Source organism: Eschrichtius robustus, chromosome 5, assembly GCF_028021215.1.
Source record: "Eschrichtius robustus isolate mEscRob2 chromosome 5, mEscRob2.pri, whole genome shotgun sequence".
NCBI lineage: Eukaryota > Metazoa > Chordata > Mammalia > Artiodactyla > Eschrichtiidae > Eschrichtius > Eschrichtius robustus.
The window spans coordinates 11,820,576-11,847,287 of record NC_090828.1 but is presented as its reverse complement, the minus strand read 5'-3'; the positions used below and the strand labels follow the sequence as shown (position 1 = coordinate 11,847,287).

The following is a 26,712-nucleotide window of genomic DNA, read 5'->3' as shown; positions in this document are numbered from 1 at the left end:
AAAGCCATGCATCATATGATCCCACCGGTAGAGAAACAAAGGGACATACATTTTCTTAAAATATATGTTTATAAACGAACATTTCTAGAAGGATATACAAGAAATGGCACATTACCACATCTCAAGAGTGAGAAATGCAAACCAGGGCAATGATAAAGTCTGTTTTGTGAGCGTCTTACCATCAGCAAATGTGACTTTTATAATAAAGATTAATTACGATTTCTTTCATCATTAAGTCATTGACCTTACTAACATTACTGACAAACTTTAACATCTGCCTAAATTTTATAAATCAAAATCATACTTTGTACTTTCTCTTCTCTTCATGCTTTTTCATCATTATAATAGCTACTATTTCTTGAGTATCCATAAAAATACTAAAAGCTCAGCATTTTCAAGGAAGCTTAAATGTATAAATATGTGCTACAGAAAAGACAACAATAATATATAAAATCTAATTCTATGGGCACAAACCATTTGGGGGCACTTTGAGGGCATATTACTTTTCTCTAGGTATTATACAATTTTTAAACTACAATCTAGAAGTAAGAATAAATAATGAACTCAGCTGACCTTTTCTACCTGTTTTAATTAATTTTACTTGGTTTAGATTAATTACCATAAGTTAAAAGCTCCCATTTTTCCTAAATTAAAAGCTCAGGAAATAACTGCTTTTTCATTAAGTTTGGAAATTATCTTTGTCTCTTACATGTAATTTACACAAAACTCCTAAATTATCTTTTGTGAATGCTGTACTTCACAATAACGTATTATTTAAAGACAACAAAATGCATGTTTGAACATAAAGGGTAACAGAGAGGACAGCCAATTCACTGGCTATAATTCTCTTTAATGTATTTCATTTTAGACACGCGATGCCGGATCCAGGGAGCTAATGGAACTTTGGGGAGAAAACAAAAAGGAGTGGTAATATTCAGCACAGTGGCAAGAATGATAAAACTCCATTCAACATAGAAATGTGTCCTGGTTTGAGAAAGTGCCATCTAAAACACTCACAAACAGAAGTACAACGAGGGATGGTAATTTGCATTATTAAATTCTTCCTCCCTCTCTTCGCCCTCCTCCCCCGGCCCTGATCAGTCACACTGACATCCTTGTCGTTTCTCAACAAGCTCTGTTCTTTCACAGACTTCGGTGTCCTGTCCCTGAAGTGTCCCTCCCATGCCCTCCATGTCATCTCTCAATCCCACCCCCTCAGGAAAGACTCCGCTGATCTCCTGCCCTGGCCCCAAACCCTTCAGAATTAGATGCCTCTCCAAGCCGCCTCTATAATAACACTTCTCACTGGCTCCTGTGATCACCTTTTTGTCTGTAAGTTCCCAGGCCTACATCCACCGGACCGTGAGCTCCTGGAAGACAGAGTCTAGGTGCCCAAGGCCACGATGTTAAGACAGGCAGAGAACAATAAATACTTAATAAAATAATGAGGTCAGACCCACCCACCCAACCCAAAGGAAGACTGTAAAGGAGGAAAAGGATCTGCTTTCTCCTGTCTCTGAACTGACATCCCTGGAAGTCTGGCTGAGAATAGCTATGCAGATCTGAGATGATTCCGTGCTGGGGCGAGCAGAGCAGTGGCCTTGAACACTGTAATGTCCGGTGTCTGTTGTTGTTGAGATATGACACAGGTGTTCTCCATCTTCTTTTCAACCATGCTAAATGGCAAACACAACCCCCACCTGGAAAAGTGAAAAAACTAACAGAAAGCACTAAATGCCTACTTTTTTACGGGGCAGACTTTGTGGTTTGTTTTCTGTGCAGTGCTGTTTTTTCCTCTTAACAGGTATTTTATTATAGGATAAATGTAAAAAATACTCTAAACCTTGTATAACAGTATTAAATCTGTCAGAAAGCTGTTCACAAAAACTTCCCAAACACCAATCTTTGAAATAGTCATTGTTAGTTCACCCAATTTGAGTAAATAATTTATCCACAGTGATGGAGAGAACAATTCCACTTTCATTAAGTTACTTCATGTAAAAGAAGGAGTCAGTAAAAGAAAAAAAGACAATGTTTAAAAGTAAATAGTTGAGCTTACTAATTTATCAGACTACACCAGAATTAACTTCAGGATGAATGGGCATAAATAACAAGCCCAGAAAAGACATTTCTATAACTACAGAATCATTAAATAATCACAGGAATTTTGCATCTTTAAAATAAAAATTTTTAAAGAAATAGTCCACTCCTGCCCATGCACCCTCCACCCAGGATAGGCAATGGACCACTGCACTGAAGTCACTGTAGCAAAAAGTAAAAATGCCCAGGGGAATGGCTGGCTTCCAGATGTGGGATCTCTGAATTTCTTTTTTTTTTTTTTTTTTGCATGGAATTGCCTCTGTGGTTTCCGACTTTCCATAAGAGACAGTGAAGTCAGAAAACGGATTCACTAAATCCAGAAATGCCAATCGGCTGGACAGCTGAGGAAGCTCTGGCATGCCGTGGGAAGCCACCAGGCCATCGTCCTCTACCCAAAGGCCGGGCTGACACCGTGTCATCAGACCTGTTATACGCGCCTCCCCACTGTGGCTACAGGCGCACTGGGCTCTCGAGCCAGCTGTACAAATAAAGGATGAAGGCAATCGGAGTGGACATGGAATCCTACACCTGCCTGGCTCTCTGAAGCCAGAACATTCCTTTAGGATTCTCCCTTGTTAATCGTCTGTGTCAGGCACGTTTCTTGAGCTGGGCTAAGATCAAACTATTTTTATTTCACAACACTTGGTAGACGAGACCAACAGATAAGAGGATATGTACGTTTTTAAAACCCAAATCTCCACAACAGCCTTTTGGGCTGCCACTGATCTGCTTGCCTCCAGGGCCCAAACCGTATGGGGAATGACAAAAATCTAAGAAATCCTTTGTCATTTTAGCAGTATGAGGATGGGGAGAAATAGCTACAGATACACAATGACACATGCACGTACAAACACACTTTTTGTGCAACGACTTCTTGCTCTTTTTTAACCAGAGAATCAGTGCAAGGAAGTATAAATGAATGAATGAATGAACGAACAAACAAATGAGTAAGAAAGATGCTTTTATTATACTAGTTACAGATAAATTTCCAAATTACCCTTGGTCAATAAGATCATGACATTGATCATCAAAAGTGTCGCAGGAAAGGGAAGGTATTTCTTTATTAAGCTTGGTTATGCACCTCCCAGTGTCCATACCTTTCTTCACTTAATCCAACCAGCAACACTGAGATTTTTATCCCTGTAGAAATGAGGAAAGCCTAGGGGGGTATAACTTACTCAAACTGAGGTGCCTAGTGAGCTTGAGTTCATATCTGGATCAGTCAGTTTCTTTCCAAACCTCACCTCCTTCCACGGCGTCATCCTGGCACCATGGAGGGTCCCTGCACTAAACCACACTCACGCTCTGCCTACCACGACATTTCAACTGCTTCCAGCCTTATCTTATTTGTAAACATTTTAAAAATTTTATCTTGATGTATTTTATTTTCTCTTATGAAGTTTTTTTTGGGGGGGAAACAATAGTATTCATCAAATGAGTTAAAGACCTCCATTTTTGTGGTTCTCAAATCTAATTTTCTAGTCCCATCCTCTATCTCTGACTGTTTTCTAGAAACTTCCTTGAATCTTCTTCCCTGTAAATTTACTCTCATCATATCAGAGGTGAGCTCATCATCCCAGACTAGTTTCCCTGCCTTTTTCTTCCCTGACTCAGCAGATGGCAACTTGGTTCCTTCCATCATTTAAACTCCCCACGCAGCTGTCAGCTTTGGTGATCCCCCTTTCCCTCCTTATCCATTCCGTCCCAAGACCAAGCCTATCGCATCTTTCTTTGAATTAAATCTCAGGTGTCTGTCTTTCTTTCATCCCACCGTAGAGACCCTGGGTCGTGGTCTGGCCATCTCAGGTGGGGGACACAAGCACCAGCCTCCCCAGCTTCTCTAACTCCAGTCTCCTCCCCATTTCCACATGTAACTGTCAACTGACCTTCAGTCTTCCCTTTGCTGTGTTACTGCTTCCATCAACACCTGCAATGGGCACAGTCTACCTTCCTCCACCCCAGCCAACCCTAGTCCCTGTGTGTCCACACCTACACCCTCTGCTCCAATTACACTTGCGCCTTCTGTTTGCCTGAGGCAATAGCAGCATTCGTCCATCTGTAGCTCAAATCCAACCTTCCTCCAACCAAAACTATGATGACAGCAATGATGACGAGGTTAGCGTACCCTTCACTGAGCACTTACTCCATTCTGGGCACTGACACAGCACTGTGCATTCTTCTCATGGAATCCTTACATCCTTAAAGCAAAAAGCCATCCTGTATCTACTTTTTCCTTCTGAAATGAGGAAGCTGAGGCTCAGAGAGATGAAGCAAGTGACCCAAGGCCACTTGGCTACCACCTGGGGAAGCAGAGTCGTACATGCTTCCCTTTTCACCCTAGTCCTTATCAATCTCACTCTGGTACAAACTCTCATGTCCACCCTCAAACAATTAACATAATACCTAAATAGGCTCAGCACCTATTTTTCATTATTGTTTTGTGCATGTTACTTTAATATCTGCTTGGGGTGATGTCGTCCAGTAAGATGTTTGAGGCCAGGAATCCGTGTAAATTTTTATTACCACCTCAGCACCTTGGCTACTGCCTTACACAGTATAAATTCTAAACATATACTCGTGGCCTTTTATTATTAAAATCGACAAAGAAGCCTTAGGCAGCCCCCCTCTGCCTTTGTAACACTTGACTGTAATTCAACCATTCAGCCCCTAGGTGGCACTATAACATCACTTAAACCCTCAAACGGGAATCAATGCGCAGCTAAAGAGCTGGTGCCTCCAGGGTCCTCCTCTATCACAGATGTAAAGGACTGTTGGAGATCTAGAAGGATCATAAAATAAATAACAAAAAGGTGTTACTCAAAGAGTGGACAGTCCAAGGAGACCGGACTGCAATGGTAGAGTATTTTCTTGTACCTTAAGTTCACCTCACTCAATGAGGGCATAAATTTTTCAGTTTAGCCTGTAGTAACGCTGACTCAGGATCTTCAGCTGTGTTCTTTTTTTTTTTTTAATGGATGTAAAATGAATACTATTTTTTTTCATAAACATAAGCAGGACAATAATGTGGTCTTCCAAACCAGTCAGGTAAAACTCACTTATTAATGTCTTTTTATTTGATTAATAAGCTATGTATCTTTTTTTTCTTCCAGGTTCTTTTTTTTTTTTTTTTTTTTGGCCGTGCCACACGGCTTGTGGGATTTTAATTCCCTGACCAGGGATTGAACCGGCCCTCAGAAGTGAAAGTGTGGAGCCCTAACCACTGGATCACCAGGGAATTCCCTATGCTGTACATCTCAAACTTATACAGTGGTGTATCAATTATAACTCAATAAAACAGTGGGAATTCCTGAGTTCCAGGTTCAATCCCTGGTCGGGTAACTAAGATCCTGCAAGCCACCTGGTGCGGCAAACAAACAAAAAAGATAAAAAAGATGTACAGCATAATGATTTAACTCACATCATGAAATGACTATCACAATAAGTGTAGTAAACATCCATCATGTCCTATGGTACAGATACAAAATATAAGAAAAAGATCAGCTGTTTTCTTAAGAGGCAGCTTGGTGCAGTGGGAAAAAAACACTGCACTGAGAACTAGAAGACACGGCTTTGCCACAGAACAATAAATAAGGTCCCCCACCTACTGTATAGCACAGGGAACTATATTCAATATCTTGTAATAGCCTAAAATGGAAGATAATCTTAAAAAGAATATGTGTGTGTGTGTGTGTGTGTGTGTATAAAACTGAATCACTTCGCTGTACACCTGAAACATTGTAAATCAACCATATTTCAATAAAAAAAAAATAAGGTCACCCCTCGAGCCAGGTCATGGAAGAGTGGTTTTCCCATTTTTAGAAACGGCATAACATCAGCCCAGCATCGCACACCTGCTGTGGGAACAGAACAGGCAGCGCTGAGAGCTCCTGGTCGGCGCCTGAGAAGCTTGAACCCAGGCGTCTCTCCCTCCCTCTTCCTTGCTCTGCTCTCCTGGTGTCCCTGCCCCTGGCCCTGCCCATGTTTTTCTCCTGCCTGTGTCTCCCCTGCTGGCTCCCCTTCCTCTTGGGGCAGGCGGGCTGGGTGGGATTGCCCCTGCAACTCCACTGGGCTGCCCTGCCCTCTTCTCGCTTTCTCTTGGGCAAACTTGTCCATCTCTATGGGGTCAATGACATCCAACTCATCACCCCCTCTATTTCCCTCGCTCACCCGGACGCCCTTCAGGAGCCCCGGCCACACATCCACATGCAAAGCTGGACTCATGATCATCCCCCAAAATGTGCTCCTTGGCCACACTCCGCCACCCACACAGCTGCTCTCACCGCCCTGGGCGTCCTGGGCGCCTCTAACCACCTACCCCCCACCACCCCGCATGGAGTCTCCTTCTCCTCCCGACCAGTCTGCCTCCCAAACATTCCCGACACCCATCCTCTCCCCCCACGCCCACGCTCACGCCCTTGCTAAGGCACCGTGACCTCCCACCAGGGCAGCTACAGTGGCCTCCTGACGTTTTTCCTAATATTGCTCCCACCTCGCACCACCATCACTGTGTTCTCCAAAGAGCAGCCAGAACCATCTTCTTATAACGTAAATTCAACCTGTTTCTACTCTTCCTAAAATCTTTCGAATCCTCTGCTTATTCTTCAGGATAAATTGTTATCTGCTTTTTCAACTGCATCCCTTACCACTTGCTCCCTCACCTGCATCATCAAACCTTTCCGGTCACCTTTTGGTCCACCAAACATACCACCCCATCTCCTTCTCAATTCAGGGCCTCAGTAGGGGCTGTTCTCTCTGCCCAAACACTTGCAGTGGTTTGAAGGGTGGCCACAAAAAGATATGTCCACACCCTAACCCCAGACCCCGTGGATATCACCTTAGGTGGCAAACGATGTGATAAAGTTAAGGATTTTGAGATGAGGATTTTGTCCTGCGTTATCCACGTATAAATGCCATTATACGTATCCTTATAAAAGGGACATGGAGGAAGATTTCAAGCAGACACACAGAGGAGAAGCTGATGTGAAGATGGAAGCAGAGATTAGAGTGATGCAGCCACAAGCCAAGGAACGCCAGCAGCCGCCAGAGGCTGGAAGAGGCAGGGAATGGGGGTCTCCCCTATTGCCTATGGAGAGCGTATGGCAATGGTGACACCTTGCTGGTGGACTTCTGGCCTCTAGAACTTGTGAGAAAATAAATTTCTGTTGTCTAAAGCCACCAGATACGTGGTCATTGTTACAGCAGCCCTAGGAATGAACACACCATGCTTCCACCAGGCCATTGCTAGGGGACCGCCGGTTCCACCAGGTCCAAGCTTCCCCGGCACCGTCTACCACACACACGGGCTCCAGGGCAAAATCAAGGTAGGGCACCAAATAATCCACCTGGGGAGGGCACAAGGATCTTCGTCTGTTCTTTTCCCTGACGCATCCCAAGCACCTAGACCACCCCACGCCTGGCACTCATCAGGCACCCAGAAATAATGGCTGGGAGGTGAATCTGTCTCTCCTGCTGGAAACCGAGCTCCAGGCCACAGGGACTGTCCTCTTTATCCCTGAGGCCTCACAGCCTCGTCAGATGCCTGGCACATGGTGAATGCTCAATGGTTGTTTGCTGAATGAATGGAATGAATGAATGTTTTTTTGCTGAGTGAATTGCAAGTTCATGTATGTATGACAGAGGAGTGAAAAAAGAGCACCTTGGAGACATAGCTGTTTCCCTGTGGATTTCTCAGCAACTTATTGAAAATGGTATCTGAAAGGAGACATACACTTTTCTTTCCTAAAAACTTTGTAATTCTTTGCACTAGAGAGGTATTCTCAGAATCACAAACACCACTCCCCGTGTTCCTATGTGGAATACGCCCTGCTCTGAGATGCACCTTATTTCTCACCAACAACAAAGGCTGACTCCACTTTGGTAATGACCTTGATCCTCTGAAGTTCAGCCTAGTCCCACATTTGCTGAGCTCTGCGCCCGCCTTGCCACAGTTCACACTGGGTCGCAGAGCTCAGCAATCATCGTTGCTATGGGATTGAACTCCACACAGGAGACCAAGGGTTCAGGCTGCAAATCACTCCCCGTTTAATGAGGTGACTGACTGGGGCAGAGATGCCAAAATCTACCTTCAACCCCCTCTGCAACTAGGATTCCTCAATGAGGTTTTGTACACTTGGCCTGTTTGGTAAATAATACTGGCAAATTATTTAATAAAAGTAGCAGGCAAATATGAGCTTGTTTTCTCTCCTTTTTCAAGCACAAATGCTGGATCTAAAGAGAGAGATTGTCAAGCATGCTGAAAGCCATGTTAATTAGTTGGAGTTATTCCTCTGTATAGATATCAGCTAATAGTGACAGCTAATAGGCCAAATAATATAAAATGATAGGCATGTATTCCCCCTCTACCCCCTGGGTCTCCCATACCCTGTTCAGAAATACTTCCTCATGCACTGACATAAAAGATTCATTCTTTTAACTTCTGCAAGTTTTCCATTCTTCAAAATTTAAGCTTAATATTCATGACAAGGAGAACACTTTAACAAGCTAAACCAGTTACAAGCTGGCACGTGGCGGGTTGAATTCTACCAGGAAATTTGTTTAAATGTTAGGCACTATGTTTTGTTTTGTTTTTTAATTCTGAATTCTGATGCCTTTACATGACAAGCCCACTGCTCAGCTCCTCGTAGCCCCCAAGGCTGAGGTCCCTTCCCATGGCCCCTCACTCAGGTCACCTGCTGTCCCCTGAAGGCAGCTGAGTGTGTCAGCATCTATCAGAGAATTCTCCAGTAGAGACACAATGAGCTAGGGAGTTGGTCCTTGGAGGAGAAAGAAGCAGCAAGAAAAAGAAGAAATCAGAACCAAAACACGAAGGGGTGGTGACAGACCAAGTTTGCCAACTTCTCCGTTGTCACTGGAGCTTGCTTCTATCAAAATATAACATAATTGACTTACGCAAACTTTGGGACATGAAAATAATTGCTCTGAACCATTTATCAGGCTACAGTTATAGAGTGTACTAGAATGCAGCTGTGTGAGTGATAAAGAGGTTGAATTCTAGAACTTTGTGTGCAAATAATTTAATGATATGAAAAATGTTAACAACAGTTAAAACTACCCAAGGAAATTCCATTTTTATAATGGAATGCAAGCTCTTAGGAGTGTGAGGGACAAGTGAATGAAATTGCAGGAAAGATACTTGTATATATTTTAGTGATTTAAAAGTCCCAAAGGAAAGACTGGATTGTTAATGTGTGATTTTGGTTTTCAAACCAAAAAAACTAAGACAGGCCTTGAGTTTTAAGCCATTTGACCTTCTTCTGTATAAAACTACCAAACTGTAAAGTTCTATTGACTTAACAGTTACTAGACTCCCTTGAATGGAAAACAATACAAATATATTTTATTCTGGAAAAAAGTATAGAACGTGCCTTTATTATCAAACTAGTTACTAAAGCAGAACTTATAAAAGGCCCCATCCTAGTCTATGAAGACATGTAATTTTCCCTACAAGAAGACCTCCATCAAAGAAACAGAGATTCTTCCCTTGAAACGGATAAAGAATAATTTAAAATCCTGCCCAAGTCCACCTCATTCATATCCTTAAAGACCATAATGAGGTTTGGGTAAACGTTAGGCAGAGTCACAAAGTATTTTGGAAGCCAATTAAATCGCTGTCATATGTGAAAAGTTGTGCCACACATCACAGAACCATAGGGTGTTAGGGCTGGGAGGGACAGGACCAGCCCTCCAGTACGAACCCTTATTTCCCAGGTGAGGGCTCTGAAAACCAAAGAAACCAAAGGGGTAATCCCCAGTGTCCCACACTGAGAATGCAGGATGCTACTGAACCTTTGAAAGGTCTGAGTACAGCAACGGTCATGCTCCTTTCTGTGGCTCAAAGTGCTTATTTCTGGCCCTACCTGAAATTCCAGGAAAATCTGAACTCTGTGAGATGGTCACTTACTAACAGGTTTACATGTTGTGTGTGGGGAAAAAAGACTCGGGGGAGAGACTTCCCACTAATTCCGTTCCCGTTTCCCTTGGACTTGGCGGGGGTCCCCACGTACATGCTGCATGTGGCCACCAGCTCAGGCTCCCAAATCCTGTCCAGGCTGAACTCTGAACTTTAAGTTATTGATTTATGTGTATTAACTACCTATTAGGTGCCATCTACTGTGATCACCTCAAAGAAATACCAAAAAAGGACCCCCATCTCTCAAAGAGGAGAAACAAACATAGGCAACTTCTATTTCTAGAGCATCCACTATGGGCCGGGAGCCAGCATAAACATTTTGCACGTGTCCACACAGCCCCCTTTAAGGAGCATGGGCTGACAATCTAATCAAGAGGGTCAGACGTATCCACACTCGAACCCAAGCAGAGCTCCAGGTCAGGGTACGAGAAGCATCACGGAAGGGAAGCAGGTTCACATGGGGGGACCCATCCACACTGGCTGGGACAAGCAGGAGGCCTTATGGGGGCAGCGTCTCTTCTGAGCTCCTTTGGGGAGGGCAGGAAAGATGGAGGCCGAGTGGAAGTGGGAAGGCTTTCCAGAAAAGGGTAGAGGTGGTATGTCAAAAAATTAATAAATATTGAGTGATTGCTTCCTGGTAGTGAATCCATGGATGATTTATTTTGTGCCTTCCAGTTTTCCAGTATTATCTAAATGGTCTATAATAAGCATATATGAATATTACAATAAAAACTACTATAATTATTCTTTTAAAAAAAGAAAAAGGTAGAGGAGTGGGAATATTTAGATTATGTTCAAGGGAGAGTGAGTGGCCCAGCTGATGCAGCAGGAGATGGTCTAACGGGAGGTAACAGTGATTACTGATGAGAACACGTGTTGCGGCTGGGCTGTGAGCCTCCAGCGGTACAGCGGTGAGATGAAGGAGCCCCCCCCGGTTCCTGCCCTTTGATGCATCCCAACTCCACCTCAAACCCCAGCTTCCATCTCCAGCTGAAACCCTCACCCAGCCTGGCACCCAACCCTCGCTGTAGTCATAGCAGTTTTGATTTGGGGCTGAACAAACCACTCACTCAGCCATTCAACCATACGAGAGGAATCATTTCCTTCTTAGGAAGGTCTGGCTGTCCCACTCATGGGCTGTGCTGCCTCGGGCAGAGCCTCAACCCTTGTACTTCGGTACGTTCCTATCTTTATGGTGCACCTTGCGCTGTCACTGCGGCTCGAGAGATGGTGTGCGAGTTGGCTGGTCGCCTCCCAAACCACCTGCCGGGTATGCACAAGCCACGCTCCCAAATTCCTAGCTGGGAAACATCACCAGCGACTTGTGCCGTCACAAAGGACCCATCTGTGCCAGGAAGGGCAGAGGTTGGCAGTGCTCCGCACGCAGCTCTCCCTGACCACCCAGAAGCAGGGACGCAGACAGCAGGGTGGGGCGCAGCCCACCCCCCGTGACCCCTCCTGACCCACGGCGCTGAAGACTGTGTGATGAGAGAGACAGAGCATCCTCTACACGTGCAAATGCTTGCGATGGTTCTACGGCCCAAGGACACAGAAGACAAAGCACCAAGCAGGTAAATATGAGAAAACTGGGCAGAGGAAACTGCCAGGCTTGGGCAGATTCAAGCCGCCACTAGGGCTCCCAAAAGTTAAGGCTAAAACTGGTGTTTGAACCTGAGTGTAATCCTCTTCTCATTGATCATGGGGCAAACTCGGGGGCTGAGACCAAATACCAGGAGGTGGTTCCTGCCTCTTCCACATACTAGCAAGTTATTTAAAATTCTTGGAAATCCAGATTCCTTGTATTGACCAATGGAAATATTGGTAATAATCCTACTGGCCTCGCAGAGCTGCTGTAGGATTAAAGCAGGGTTTCTCAACCTCGGCACTACTGGCATTTGAGGATGGGTAGTTCTTTCAGTTCTTTCATGTGGGGCTGTCCTGTGCATTGTAGATATTGAAGAGCATCCGTGGCCTGTGACTCACTAGAACCAGTAGCAACCCCCCTCTCCATCCAGCTGTGACAGCAAAAAAAAAAAATGTCCCAACATCATTAAATCAGAGGACCACACCTAGCCGGCTTCATCAAAACAACTGTCCCTCTTTGTTTTGTGGTGTCCCCATACCATTCCTGCCACGGAGCTGATCACTACATTTTTCTTGGGCCTCAAGCTCAAAGGGTCTTAAAATCTTGGCACATTTATATGGACAACCTCACACAAACGCCAGGCTTTTTTCCTGAGTATTGTGTTTATTGACATGAAAAAAGCTAAAGCACTTCTGCTCTTTTTTAGGGTCCTAACTTCGCTTCCTGGCAAATGCAGTTTTTAAATTATATCATGAAAGTGGCTGGAAAAAGCTTGAGATAAATTCTGATCACCAAAATTTTATTGAAGAAGAAACAAATCCATTTAAGCAGAAAGCGATCTGCCATAACTTCAGCTCAACAAGGTAGCTGCTTACAGCAAGAACACAACGAAGGACCTGCACATGTTTCACACAACTGGTGTGACGATAAAGCAATGCTGTGGGAGAAAAAATGGTCCTTTCTCTCAGAAAGGTAACATTTCACCTCCTTGTTGACTCATCTTTACTGATTTGTGTTTTTTGAGTGTCACACACAGCCCTGTGGGATCGATTTGGACATGTTTCAAAACGATCACTGATCTGACTCAAAAACTGTCCAAGACTTCTGAACCATACTCTTTTCTTGTAAGATTGTGGGAGTATTTTTAATCAAAAGGATGGTTTGATCTAATACTCCAGCACAGCTGAGTTAGTGCCTGCCAACTGCTGCTGTCAGAATATACGAGAGAGGTTCATAAGTAAATGTGTAAGAGACACTATATACTGTAAGGGTTACTGTGCGTCTCAGGGCAGAGAATCGGGTGTAGTCATCAAGAGCACCGTCCTGGGTGGACTTGAGCAATATGCCCAATTGCTCTGTGCTGAAGTCTTCGACACTGCAAAGATGGTACCATAAGATGGGAAGAGAGTTGTTGTGAGGGATCAGTGAGCTAAAGCATTTTGAGCACATAGGACAGTGCCTGGTACATAAGAAGCACATGATAAATGCAGCTCTCACTTCGATTACAGAACACTATTCCACGGGATTTTAATAGGTGTTGTCCAAAAACGAGTCATGTGGTCAAATGTCTGGAAACACTACGTTAAACAAAGTTAAGTAGGTTTTTTTTTTTTTAACTCACTGCAGAACTTCTCAGAGCCTTTAAAATGTTGATATACAACATGAATATCAATAATGGCGACCCCACATGGACCATTTGCACCAGGATCCTTTCTGTACAACGTGATTCTACAAAATTTTAAGTGAACAAAACATTATTGATGAGAGCGGATAGAACGCTGGACGGAAGATTTCTAGAACTTATTCATCTTGCGTAACTGAAGCTTTATGCCCTTTGATTAGTAATTTCCCATTTCCCTCTCCTACTGTCCATGTTGATTTTTACATCACTTACCCGAGACCCCTTTTCAGGAAAGCACTGGCAAAGAGAGCAATCTCTTCCTCCGCAGGGACCAGTAAACTTCTTTCCACCCTAGAAAGTGAAGAATCTGCTTTAGTTTACCAGTATTCATCACCTCGATGGGTACATGGCATATACCTTATAACAAGCACTGTTGGTTTATCTAACTCATGAGAATGTCACAGTATAATTTTACCTCTGAAACTGTGAAAAGACTAATATTGATATATAAAAAGGCAAAAAACTTACACTGTGGCTTGATAATAAAATAGTTGATGGTTATGTGAGCAGGATAAAAGTTTATGTGAGTCAGGATTTTTTTTTAAAAAAAACCTCCTTCTGAAGCTACTCTGCTTTAATCAGAATCTTCTGCAATCTCTCTCTCGGTAAGACTTCATTTACCAAGTTGTGAACAATCTTAGAATGTTAACTATGTAGTTGTGTACACAACTAGACACCACAATGATATCTAAATTATAAGCTTGGCTTTTTTTCAATACGACCCTCTTACTTTATCTCCAAGATCAGCTAGGGCATGTGTCCCACAGGGAGGCCCTCCTGGGTCAGAACTGCAGTCATAGCCTTGGACTCAGATTAAAATTGTTCTTCCTACAATTTGCCGATACTCCAAGATGGCTCCCTCTAATGTGTGGCTCAACCAGAAAGCTCTTGGACTTGAATAATCTGAGCACTTTCCCCACTTTTAGCTAGCTTTTCTTCAAGTCTCTTTAGAGAGTGACCCCACAGTCGCATCTTGTCTTAACTTTAACACAGGCACACGCACACGCACACGCACGCACGCCCCGTGGGAAGAATCAGCCCCTTTTTCTCACAAATTCTATGTATATGGCGAGTCATCAGTCACTTCAATACAGAAGTATAGTCCCAGAGGAACTGTTTCCATAAGTAGATCCTTAACAACAGCCAGCATCACGCACCTGCAGTGAAAATGCACTGAGCATTTGTTCACAGACAGGGTTGCACGTTGAGAGTGAGGAGGTGGTAAAGCAGCTCTCAGTGCTAGGCGCCGAGGGTGTAGATAGGACCACACACTTCTATAACCGATAGATCTTTGAAAACTAACAACACTGTAGACTTTAGCCTTTAGACCAACATATAACGGGGAAACATAAAACAATTGAACCAATATGTACAGTTCTGATAGAAGATATATATACATAAATATACAAACATACTTATGTACATAAATATACATGAATATACATGTGTATACAGGAAATACACAAATGTATACATACAAATGTATATGTGATGGGAGGGAAAGGAGTCCAAGCAGCGTGCATTTTTCTTTTCAATCATACAATTAAGACCTCTTTTTTCTTGAAAAGTATGTGCGGACACAATAAAAAATCTTGAAATTAAGCATTCATAAAAAAGACATCTTTATAAACATAACGCTTATGGGTCACTAAAAGTATATAAAAATTCGAACCTTGACAAGAGCCAAGCAATTAGATAATTTAAGTTTAAAGAAAAGTATTTGAAGTTTCAGAAACATATGCCTCTCGAGTTTTGAGGAACCCTGTTATCTATAAATGCAGAAACAATAAGTTCAAAACCCTGATTAGGTAAAAACAATTTTTTAAATGCTCAGGGTCAGGTCAGGACAGCATGAAAGCACTTAAAATAACTAGGTTGAACACTTGGGTTCATTTAAGGTTGGGATTCATTACTATGTGTTCAGTGAAATATCAAAACAACCAGAGAAAAAAGAAGGTCAGTTGATTAGATGGCTTGAAAATAAAGGCAAGTTTGTTTTTTTTTTAACTTAATTGTGCCAAGCATCATTGAGATGTTTGTAGCAAAATTAAATTTCAGACAAGAATCAGTTTAAAGTAGATTAGCAGAATTCTAAAAAAGGAACACATGTAAAGCTTTGACTCGGACCAATAAAAGAAAAAAGCGAGGTGCTTTTCGTCCCTACCAAGTTCTTCTACATCAGACATATCCCAAAAAACATCACTTTAAAGGCGGGAGGCATTTATAGAGGAAGAAACTGCACCTCAGAAACAGACTGCATAATCCCATTAAGAAGAGATCAAGACAATATCTCAGACAAGTCAACATCCAAAATATAAACCACATTCACTGGGAATACAGTGGCATTCTCAAAACCAGTGTTATTCTTCTTCAAAGAGAAGAAAAGTCACTATCTATTTTATCTCAGATATTTTTAAACAAATATTTGTTGCATAGAAAGTTAAAGAAAATATTTTACTAACTTCCAGATTAGTAATCAGTCTTGCATTTCTTACTTTTATTGGGGTTTTTTGGCAAAACAAATAACATATGCACATGATAATTCAAACAGTACAAAATAGTGTAATGGAAAAAGACATTTTATCTTCCAACTCTGGCCCCCAGTTCCCTCCCCTAAACGTAATCGCTCTCTTCAAATCCGTGTCTGGGCATTTATGAGCATATTTACACAATGATCACACACACACACACACACACACACACACTTCTGGTGATTTTTGTCCTTGTTTTATTTTTACCCAAATGGTATATTTCTTTGTACCTTGCTTTTCTCACTTAATCATTCTGAATTAATATATATGACTATCCACCAAAGTACTATAACTTGTTTAATCAGTCCTTATTGATGGTCATTTCATTATCTCCCTTTTTTGCTACCAAACACTACCTTTAAACTAATATTCTTATACATATACCTTTATGCATAAGTCAGAATAAATATGTATGATAAATTCCAAAAAGGGAAATTGCTATGTCAATAGGCATGTGCATTTAAAATCCTGATAGATAATGCCAAATTGCCTTCCATAGAGATTGCAACAATTTATTTCTCTGCCTTTAAAACCCATCTACAGTATAGCCACTCTCTGTGTGAAATCTCTAGAATCTTTGCATACCAGAATTTGGTAGGAAGGTCCAGGATAGAATAATCTTTGGTTCAGGAGTTATATGCACTTATATGAGACATAAGAAACAAAGGAAGTAAAATTTAGTGCTCTGTAGACTTTTGTAACAGAAAAAAAAGAATGTAATACAAAAGAAACTTAGAAAAGTCAGATAAGAGAAAAAATAATTCACACACAAATATTTCAGTATGTTTCTGTTCATTATTTGAGGTGATGCTCTGAAATGCCTGTGAACTAAGTTGGGCAAATTTTATCATGCCCACTTCCCACAGGAGAAAACTGAGTCTTGAATAGGTTAAGAGGTGAAGCAATGGCAGAGCCAAGAACCTAGGGCGTCCTATTCTTTAATGCATGTGCTTTTGCTCCTGACTAAAAGGGAAAGGAGAATGCATGGCAACTTTCTATCTTGATTCACTTTGCAAAGACCTATGATAACTTGAAAACACCGAAGCTGGATCGGGTGGATCCAAGCTAGCGGATGGATAGACAGACGTGTTCACTAGCGTGATTTAAACCAGTCTGGCTTTCTCAAGATGAACCTGACTACAGGCTGCCTCTAGTAGGATTTCCTAGAAATGTCTGAAGTTGGGTTTAATAACTTAGATTCTCTAGCGAGGAGGCAGAAGAAAGAGGGCTTATTACGGAATGTTCTAGGCTTATCCTTCTCCAGAATTAAAACGTTCAAATTTAATCTTATAGTTCTTGATTTAATCTTGTAATGGCCCAGCTGCTTCCTGCCCACTCTGAAAAAAGTTTTGAAGAAAGGGTTATATTATAAAACAAAAAAAATCTCTAATACCTATGCAATTTGGTAATCAGTCTTAACTGTAGAATATAAAAGAAACCTTAGAGTTCATCTAATCCAACACTTCATTTTTACAGATGAGAAGATAATCCCAGAGAGTGAATTGTTTAAAAGTATAACAAAGAAACAAGAATGAACAAAACCCAAAGGTTTTAATCATAAAGGAAGGAAATAAATCATAAAGATCAGAGCAGAAATAAATGAAATAGAGACTAGAACACAAGAGAAAAGATCAGTGAAACTAAAAGCTCATTCTCTGTAAAGGTAAACAAAATTGATAAACCTTTAGCCAGACTCATCAAGAAAAAAGGGAGAGGGCTCAAATCAATAAATCAGAAATGAAAAAGGAGAAGTTACAACTGACACTGCAGAAATACAAAGGATCATAAGAGACTACTACAAGCAACTATATGCCAATAAAATGGACAATCTATAAGAAATGAACAAATTCTTAGAAAGGTACAATCTCCCAAGACTGAACCAGGAAGAAATAGAAAATATGAACAGACCAATTACAAGTACTGAAATTGCATGTGTGATTTAAAAACTCCCAACAAACAAAAGTCCAGGACCAGATGGCTTCACAGGCCAATTCTACCAAACATTTAGAGACGAGTTGACACTTAACTTTCTGAAACTATTCTAAAAAATTGTAGAGGAAGGAACACTTCTGAACTCACTCTTTAAGGTCACCATCACCCTGATACCAAAACCAGACAGAGATATCACAAAAAAAGAAAATTATAGGCCAATATCACTGATGAACACAGAGGCAAAAATCCTCAACAAAATACCAGCAAACCAACTCCAACAATACATTAAAAGGATCATATACCATGATCAAGTGGGATTTATCCCAGGGATGCAAGGATTTTTCAATATCTGCAAATCAATCAAAGTGATATACCACATTTACAAACTGAAGAATAAAAACCATATGATCATCTCAACAGAGGCAGAAAAAGCCTTTGATAAAATTCAACATCCATTTATGATAAAAAAAAAACTCTATAGAAAGTGGGCATAGAGGGAACATACCTCAACATAATAAAGGTCACATATGACAAATCCACAGCTAACATCATACTCAATGGTGAAAACCTGCAAATATTTCCTCTAAGATCAGGAACAAGACAAGGATGTCCACTCTCACCACTTACACTCAACATAGTTCTGAAAGTCCTAGCAGTCAGAGAAGAAAAAGAAATGAAAGGAATCCAAGTTGGAAAAGAAGTAAAACTGTCACTGTTTGCAGAGATGACATGATACTATACATAGAAAATCCTAAAGATGCTGCCAGAAAACTACTAGAGCTCATCAATGAATCTGGTAAAGTTGCAGGATGCAAAGTTAATACACAGAAATCTCTTGCATTCCTATACACTAACAACGAAATATCAGAAAGAAAACTTAAGGAAACAACCTCATTTACCATAACATCAAAAAGAAAAAAAATACCTATGAATAAACCTACCTAAGGAGGCAAAAGACCTGTACTCTGAAAACTATAAGACACTGATGAAAGAAATCAAAGATGACACAAACAGATGGAAAGAGATACTATGTATTTGGATTGAAAGAATCAATGTTGTCAAAATAACTATACTACCCAAGGAAATCTATAGATTCAATGCAATCGCTATCAATTTACCAATTGCATTTTTCACAGAACTAGAACAAAAAAATTTTTAATTTGTATGGAAACACAAAAGACCCCAAATAGCCAAAACAATCTTGAGAAGAACAGAGCTGGAAGAAACATGCTCCCTGAATTAAGGTTATACTACAAAGCTACAGTAATCAAAACAGTATGGTACTGGCACAAAAACAGACATAAACATCAATGGAACAGGTTAGAAAGCCCAGAAATAAAACCATGTACTTATGGTCAATTACTCTACAACAAAAGAGGCAAAAATATACAGTGGAGAAGAGACAGTTTCTTTGATAAGTGGTGCTGGGTAAACTGGATAGCTACATGTAAAAGAATGAAATTAGAACATTCTCTAACACCATATACAAAGATAAACTCAAAATGGATTAATGACCTAAATGTAAGATAGGATACTATAAAACTCCCAGGGGAAAACATAGGCAGAACACCCTTTGACATAAATCGCAGCAATATTTTTTTGGATCTGTCTCCTAGGGTAATGGAAATAAAAACAAAAATAAACAAATGAGACCTAATTAAACTTAAAATCTTTGGCAAAGCAAAAGAAACCATAAACAAAGCGAAAAGACAACTTACGGACTGGGAGAAAATATTTGCAAATGATGCTACTGATAAGGGATTAATTTCCAAAATACACAAACAGCTCATACAGCTTAATATCAAAAAAACCCAAACAACCACATAAAAAATGGGTAGAAGACCTAAACAGACATTTCTCCAAAGAAGACATACAGATGGCCAAGAGGCACATGAAAAGATGCTCAATATTCCTAAGTATTAGAGAAATGCAAATCAAAACTACAACGAGGTATCACCTCACATCAGTTAGAATGGCCATCATCAAAAAGTCTACAAATAATAAATGCTGGAGAAGGTGTGGAGAAAAGGGAACCCTCCTACACTGCTGGTGGGAATGTAAATTGGTCCAGACACTATGAGGAACAGTATGGAGTTTCCTTAAAAAACTGAAAATAGAATTACCATATGATCCTGCAATCCCACTTCTGGGCATTTATCCAGAGAAAACTCTAATTTGAAAAAATACACGCACCCCAATGTTCATAGCAGCACTATTTACAATAGCCAAGACATGGAAGCAACTTAAATGTCCATCGACAGATGAATGGATAAAGAAGATGTGATATATATATATATGTATATATATATATATGGGGTATATTAGCCATAAAAAAGAATGAAATAATGCCATTTGCAGCAACATGGATGGACCTAGAAATTATCATACTAAGTGAAATAAGCCAGAGAAGGACAAATATATGATATCGCTTATATGTGGAATCTAAAAAAAATGATACAAATGAACTTATTTACAAAACAGAAATAGACTCACAGACACAGAAAACAAACTTATGGTTACCAAAGGGGAAAGGAGGGGAGGGATAAATTAGGAGTTTGGGATTAACATATACACACTACTATATATATAAAAGAGATAACCAACAGGGACCTACTGTATAGCACAGGGAACTATATTAAATATCTTGTAATAACCTATAATGGAAAAGAATCAAGATATATATAGATAAACAGAATCACTTTGCTGTACACCTGAAACTAACGCAATATTGTAAATTAACTATACTTGTATTTTAAAAAATGGTTGAAAAAGTATAATAAAAATGATTCATTCAATAAAGTGAATTTTCAACACGCAATCAGAGCTCATCAATGGACTTACCCCGTACGCATGTTGTACAGAAAAGAGAATAAGTACGAGCGACCTACGAAAAAGCAAAAACGCAGATTAATTTAAACTGCTGGTTTTAATGCACAACAAACTAAAAAGAAAAAGAACACAAGAATTAACTCCAGAAACCTTTTTTTTAAGTTTCCAATAAGGCTACTGTGGCCAGTTGATTGTCACAAGTGACAAGATAAATGTTATCCTCTCTCTGGATGTCATCATTACGTTTCCTCCTTTTAATCAGTCAAGTACTCAAACCCTTTGGTGTGGTCTTCATTGTGCTGGGTATGGTGGGGACACTTGGAAGGTGAGACCTGGATGGACGGATGAGTGGAGGGAGACGACTCTCAGAATGAAAGCTAGAGGAGAGCTGGAAGGAGGCAGCTTTGTCCAGGAACTGCTGCAAAGACTAGTGTATCCTGGATGCTATTAAGTGGAACCAGCCGGAAGGAGGGAGGATGGAAGAAACCTAACTGGACTGGGGAGATGGTTTGGGAAACAATACGAACAAGTCAGGGGAGAGTTAGGTAGTTCAGGGTCTTATAAGTGAGGCAGAAATCCAACTAGGGTAACATCATTATTATAAATTTTAACAGGAAAGATGCAACCAAAAAAAGACTGAATGTGTGTGTCCTCCCCCAACTCATATGTTGAAACCCTAACCCCCATGTGATAGTATTAGGAGGTGGGGCCTTTGGGAGTATTAGGTCATGAGGGTGCAGTCCTTGTGAATGGGATTATTCCCCTTCTAAAAAGGACCTGGAGAGCTCTCTCTCAGTCCTTGTACCATGTCAGGATACGATGAGAAGCCAGCAGTCTGCAACCCAGAAGAGCGTCCTCACAAAAACATGCCCATGTTGACGCCCGGGTCTCACACTGTCAGCCTCCAGAACCGTGAGAAATAAATTTGCATTGCTCATCAGCCACCCAGTCGATGGTATTTGTCACAGCAGCCTGCAGTGACTAGGACAACCACTCAAAACTGCGTATGTTTGCCTCGGGCTTATGACTGTCCAAGAGCTTCCACATCCGTCATCGCATTGAATCCTTAAAACAGAGCTTGGATGGGAGGAGAACTGGGGCCCAGACTCGGGCTGTGACTTCTCTGCCATCCTTGTCCCTCTTTTCGTGTAGAGCCTTCTCCTCTCTGAAACCTCCTGTCCAAAGGAGCCTTATTTCTCCATCCTCGGCCCCTTCTTCTTGCGTTGAGATGCTGATAAGCATTACAGAAATCTACAGAGCCGTGCCTCTGCGTGAGACCCAGGCTAGGAGATGGGAGACTGGGGGTGGGTCCGGCCCACACTCACTGGCCTCCACACTAAAGTCCCCCTTCTCCGCGACCCTTCTCTTGGAATTCATGACAATTCCAGTAAAGGCCAGGGTGGCATTTCAGTGTAGTAATGGAGTAAATCAGAAAATAAAAAGGGGAAAGACGTGTTAAATAGAGGGAATAAACTGTTTTAAATCAAATTAAAGTATTTACAACAACTGTTGTTTAATCAGGTCGTTATCACTTTGGACATTTGTACATAAGGACAGGTTACATCTTATAGCAATTTTGGCCTCCGTATATATAGTCTCATTAGAATTGTAGGCAGGGTAGGTTTTTCCACATTTTACACTAGAGCAAACTGACTCAGAAATGTTGGATAACGTGCCCAAAAGGCTGTAGGCAGAGTGGCTCGGAGGTGGCACTTAGGACAGATTTGAATCCCTGTGACGGTCCCTTCTCCCCCCACCCCATCCCCCATTTGTTCCTCCTGCTGTTTAATATATTTAAAAATAAGGCAATTCCTTTTTTTTTTATACAGCAGGTTTTTAAAATAATAAGGCAATTCTTTTTTTGTTTGTCTTTTTTTAAATTAAAGTATAGTTGATTTACAATGTTGTGTTAGTTTTAAGTCTACAGAAAAGTGATTCAGATATATAGATACACACATCTTTTTCAGATTCTTTTCCATTATATATTACAAGCTACTGAATATAGTTCTCTGTGCTACACAGTTAAGTCCTTGTTGATTGTCTATTTTATATATAGTAGTGTGTATCTGTTAATCCCAAAGTCCTAATTCATCCTTCCCCTCTCTTTCCTTTTTGGTAACCATAAGTTTGTTTTCTATGTCTGTGAGTTTTTCTGAGACTGTTCCTGTTTTGTAAATAAGTTCATTTGTATCATTTTTTTAGATTCCACATATAAGCGATATCACATGATATTTGTTTTTCTCTGTTTGACTTCACTTAGCATGATAATTTCTAGTTGCATCCATGTTGCTGCAAATGGCATTATTTTATTCTTTTTTATGGATGAGTAATATTCCATTGTATATATATACACCATATCTTCTTTATCTATTCATCTGTCGGCAGACACTTAGGTTGCTTCTATGCCTTGACTATTGTAAACAGTGCTGCTATGAACATACGGGTGCATGTTACCTTTTCGAATTAGAATTTTCATCTTTTCCAGATATACGCTTAGGAGTGCGGTTGCTTTTTTTTTTTCTTTAAAGAACAATTCAAAATTAAGAGTACTTTGCAGTTTCCTTCACTATCGCTCCAAATAAATAAGACTTGGCTGCATTTCTGAAAGAATTGCGTTCTCCTTCCCATCACCCTCTCTCCCTTCACTGCCCATCAGTACATGTTCATCAGCTCCAAAACTTCTCATATTTTTCACTATTTAACATTTCCCTGTCTTAATTCCCAACATTTTTTTTAGTCACCTCTAATAATCTCATATTAGTTTCCTATTGCTGCTGTAACACATGACCACAAACTCAGTGGCTGAAAACAATACAAATTTATTCTCTTATGGTTCTGGAGGTCAGAAGTCTGAAGTAGGTCTCACTGGCAAAAGATCAAGGTGCTGGCAGGGCTGTGTTCCTTCTGGAGGCTCCAAGGGAGACTCAGTTTCCTTGCTTTGTCCAGGTTCTAAAGGCTGCCTGCATTCCCTGGCCCATGGTCCCTTCACCTTCAAAGCCAGTGGTGACCAGTTGAGTCTCTCCCTTGCTGCAACCCTCTGACCTCTGCTCTTTTCATCACATCTCCTTCTCGACTCCCACTCTTCTGCCTCCCTCTTTCACTTCTAGGGACCCTTTTAATTATACTGGGCCCACCCAGATAATCCAGGATAATTTCCCCATGGCAAGGTCAGCTGATTAGCAACCTTAACTTCATCTACAACCATAATTCCCCCTTGCTACATAGCAGAGCACATTCAGAGGCTCCGGGGATTAGGATGTGGACATCTCTGGGGGTCATTATTCTGCCTACCCCACTCATGAAGTGCATTGTCCTAACTCTCCTAGTCATAGGGACCCTGCTGCTCTGGATATATGAGAAGGTTTTTGCTATTCAAACCCAGTGAATAGGAGAGCAAGAATCTGTGGCCTTGTGCATCCTCCCATTGGGTGAACATGTGGGTGCAACTGGCAGAGAGGAGAGAGGACTGCTGTTTAATAATAAAAATGAATCGCAGAATGGCAGCAGGCATAATCCATAGATTTCTGGAATAACTGGGCTTTTTGACATGTGAAGTATTCAGATAATTTACACCTGCAGAACCAACCTTTACGGGAAATTATTTAAAAAAAGCCAGTGATCATACTTGAGTACACTCACCAGGAATCTGTGGCCAAGGGCTTGATCCACCTGAAAGAGCGCCTTACCAATGCCATGTGCACGAATTACTTCATAGTCAAATCTTGGTACTTAAAAAAAATTCTGCCGCTCTTCTCTTCCAGAAGACTCTCATCTACAAGTGAGGTTCTATGTCCTGGGTTTAAAGTCTGTATATGTTAAATATAAATATATCTCTTAAAACAGAGTATGCATTATAATGTTGAAAATAATTACTTTCATCATTCGGAGTCAGTGATGGAAATATTTTCTAAAGGGGAACTTCAACAGTGTTTTGACATAACAATCTTTTCTTAGCAATGGTTAAACTGAATACTTAATTTTTAATTCTTAGAAGTAAAAATATTCTCAAATTCTTTACATCATAAATATATTTTTGAGAAATGAAAAGATATATGCATGTCATGCTTGTACAAAAAATACTGCTTCATTTTGCTAAGGGGAATTTTCTTCTATTTAATCTTTTCTTTTAAAAATCCAAGCTACAATTCTTTCAAGTGCTTTTTTTATTTTTTGAAACTAAAAAGGAATCCCCTAGCATAGAAATACACATTTTGCCTACATACAGCAAATACATATCAACATGTTTTTATGTAAAATGGTACAACATTTTGGCAGGTCGTCAAAAAGTTAAACATAGAGTTACCATATGACCCAGCAATTTCATTCCTAGGTATATACCCGAGAGAACTGACAACATATGTTCACACATAAACTTGTACATGAATATTTACAGCAGAATTATTTGTAATAGCCAAAAAATGGGAACGACTCACTTCAACTGATGAATAGATAAGCAACATGTGCTACATCCATACAATGGAATACTATTTGACCATAAAAAGGAATGAAGTACCAATCCGTGCTACAACATGGATGAACCTTGAAAACATTATCCCAAGTGAAAGAAATCACATACTGTATAATTCCATGTATATGGAATGTCCAGAATAGGCAATTCCATAGAGACAGAAAATAGATTAGTAATTATCAGGGGTTGGAGAAGGGGAGAGTTGGGGTGATGGATATGTTCTGGAACTGGATAGTGGTGATGGTTGCACAACATTCTAAGAACACTAAAAACCACTGAATTATAAACTTTAAAAGAGTAAAAGTGGTGTGTTTTATTTTGTGAACTTTATCTCAATTTTAAAAAAGAAAAAATATTTTGACTCAAAGAACTGTATGCTTTGATAAAAGATCTCTTTGGCTGAACGAACTGAAATGTCTCATCTTTAAAACTTTGGCTTCTCTGAAGACCTGTATCTGTAAGAATTGGGTAGCGAGAAGGAAACTGGGAGTGTAGAATGTTACAAACTATTTTTAAACTTCTGGATAAAATCTGGATACACTAACTCAGTGTTGCATTTATGAGAGACTAGTTTTCCAAGTAAGTGGTGGAACAACATTCCATGATAGTTTCAAAACCAAGTAGAAACAGAATCACTTTGAGTACCTAGATCTTCTCCCATCCCTAAATACATCATTTTAAATATTTTTTTACTTGCATTCCAGAAGCAAGTCTCAGTAAAACAAATTATTGTTTCATGAGGAATACACAAATAGGTTTGAATCATTCAAAATGTATTTGATATTTTAAACAAATAGGAAACACAGTCAAAAATTAAAGAAAACCAGAGGTATTTGCATTTTAACCAAAAAATAGATACATCATGCAATTAGTCTCCAGACATACTGTGATAAAGCATGCATCAGGGGATTTTGTTAAAATAGTGTGTTGCTGTGGTCACCTTTCAGAGTAAGAATGTCTGATGGTGGCCCTAACACCTAGGAGTGTCTCAGTACACTTTAATTGAAAAGATGGCTGGGTGGATAGATGGATGAATGGATGAATGAATGGACAGCTGAACCAAACCACAGGAATCTAACTGGCCTCCCATTAGTCAGTGGGACTGTCCAATGTGAAAGGACATTAACTAACAGTGAGAGGACACTGCTATGCTGGGAGTAGCCAATGCATTCCCATCACCATGCACTTAGTTACTATATAAGCTCTATGACAATAGGGATTTTTTTTATTCACAGGTTTATCCCCAGTGCCATAATAGTCTCTGAAATATAATAAGTACCCGATGTATATCTATTGGATGAATGTACTTATAGAAGCCACTCTGGGACCTTTCAAATGTGAATCAAATATATTTAATAGGGGATGTAAGATGAGGCTAATTTTGAATATACAAGAGGGTAGAAGAAGGGAGAATGAAGGAGATGGAGAGAAAAATCATAATGGCATTGGAAGAAGTGATGAGAAACCAACACTTACTGATTATACGTAGGACCCTCTGCCTAGAGTGTTGCCCACAATCAAGTCACCTCTTTTCACCACAGTTTAGTTAAGAAAAGTATTATTTTCATTGCGTAAGAAAAGCAAACTGGAATTCCCTGGCAGCTGTCCAGTGGTTAAGAATGCCATGGGCCAGGGTTCAATCCCTGGTCAGGGAAC

General features: G+C 40.4%; 1 protein-coding gene across 1 annotated transcript in view; it reads right to left on the bottom strand.

The window, feature by feature from the left end:
• The window catches only part of COL4A4 (collagen type IV alpha 4 chain), a 139,428-nt gene that overhangs the window by 98,101 nt on the left and 14,615 nt on the right, over nucleotides 1-26,712 (bottom strand). Inside the window, exons 2-4 of the mRNA XM_068544321.1 lie at nucleotides 24,228-24,394; nucleotides 20,601-20,643; nucleotides 13,510-13,587 (exon numbers count right to left, since the gene is read on the bottom strand). Of these exons, the coding sequence (XP_068400422.1) occupies nucleotides 13,510-13,587; nucleotides 20,601-20,643; nucleotides 24,228-24,283 (177 nt within the window). The 5' untranslated portion in view covers nucleotides 24,284-24,394. The remainder of the gene's footprint in view (nucleotides 1-13,509; nucleotides 13,588-20,600; nucleotides 20,644-24,227; nucleotides 24,395-26,712) is intronic.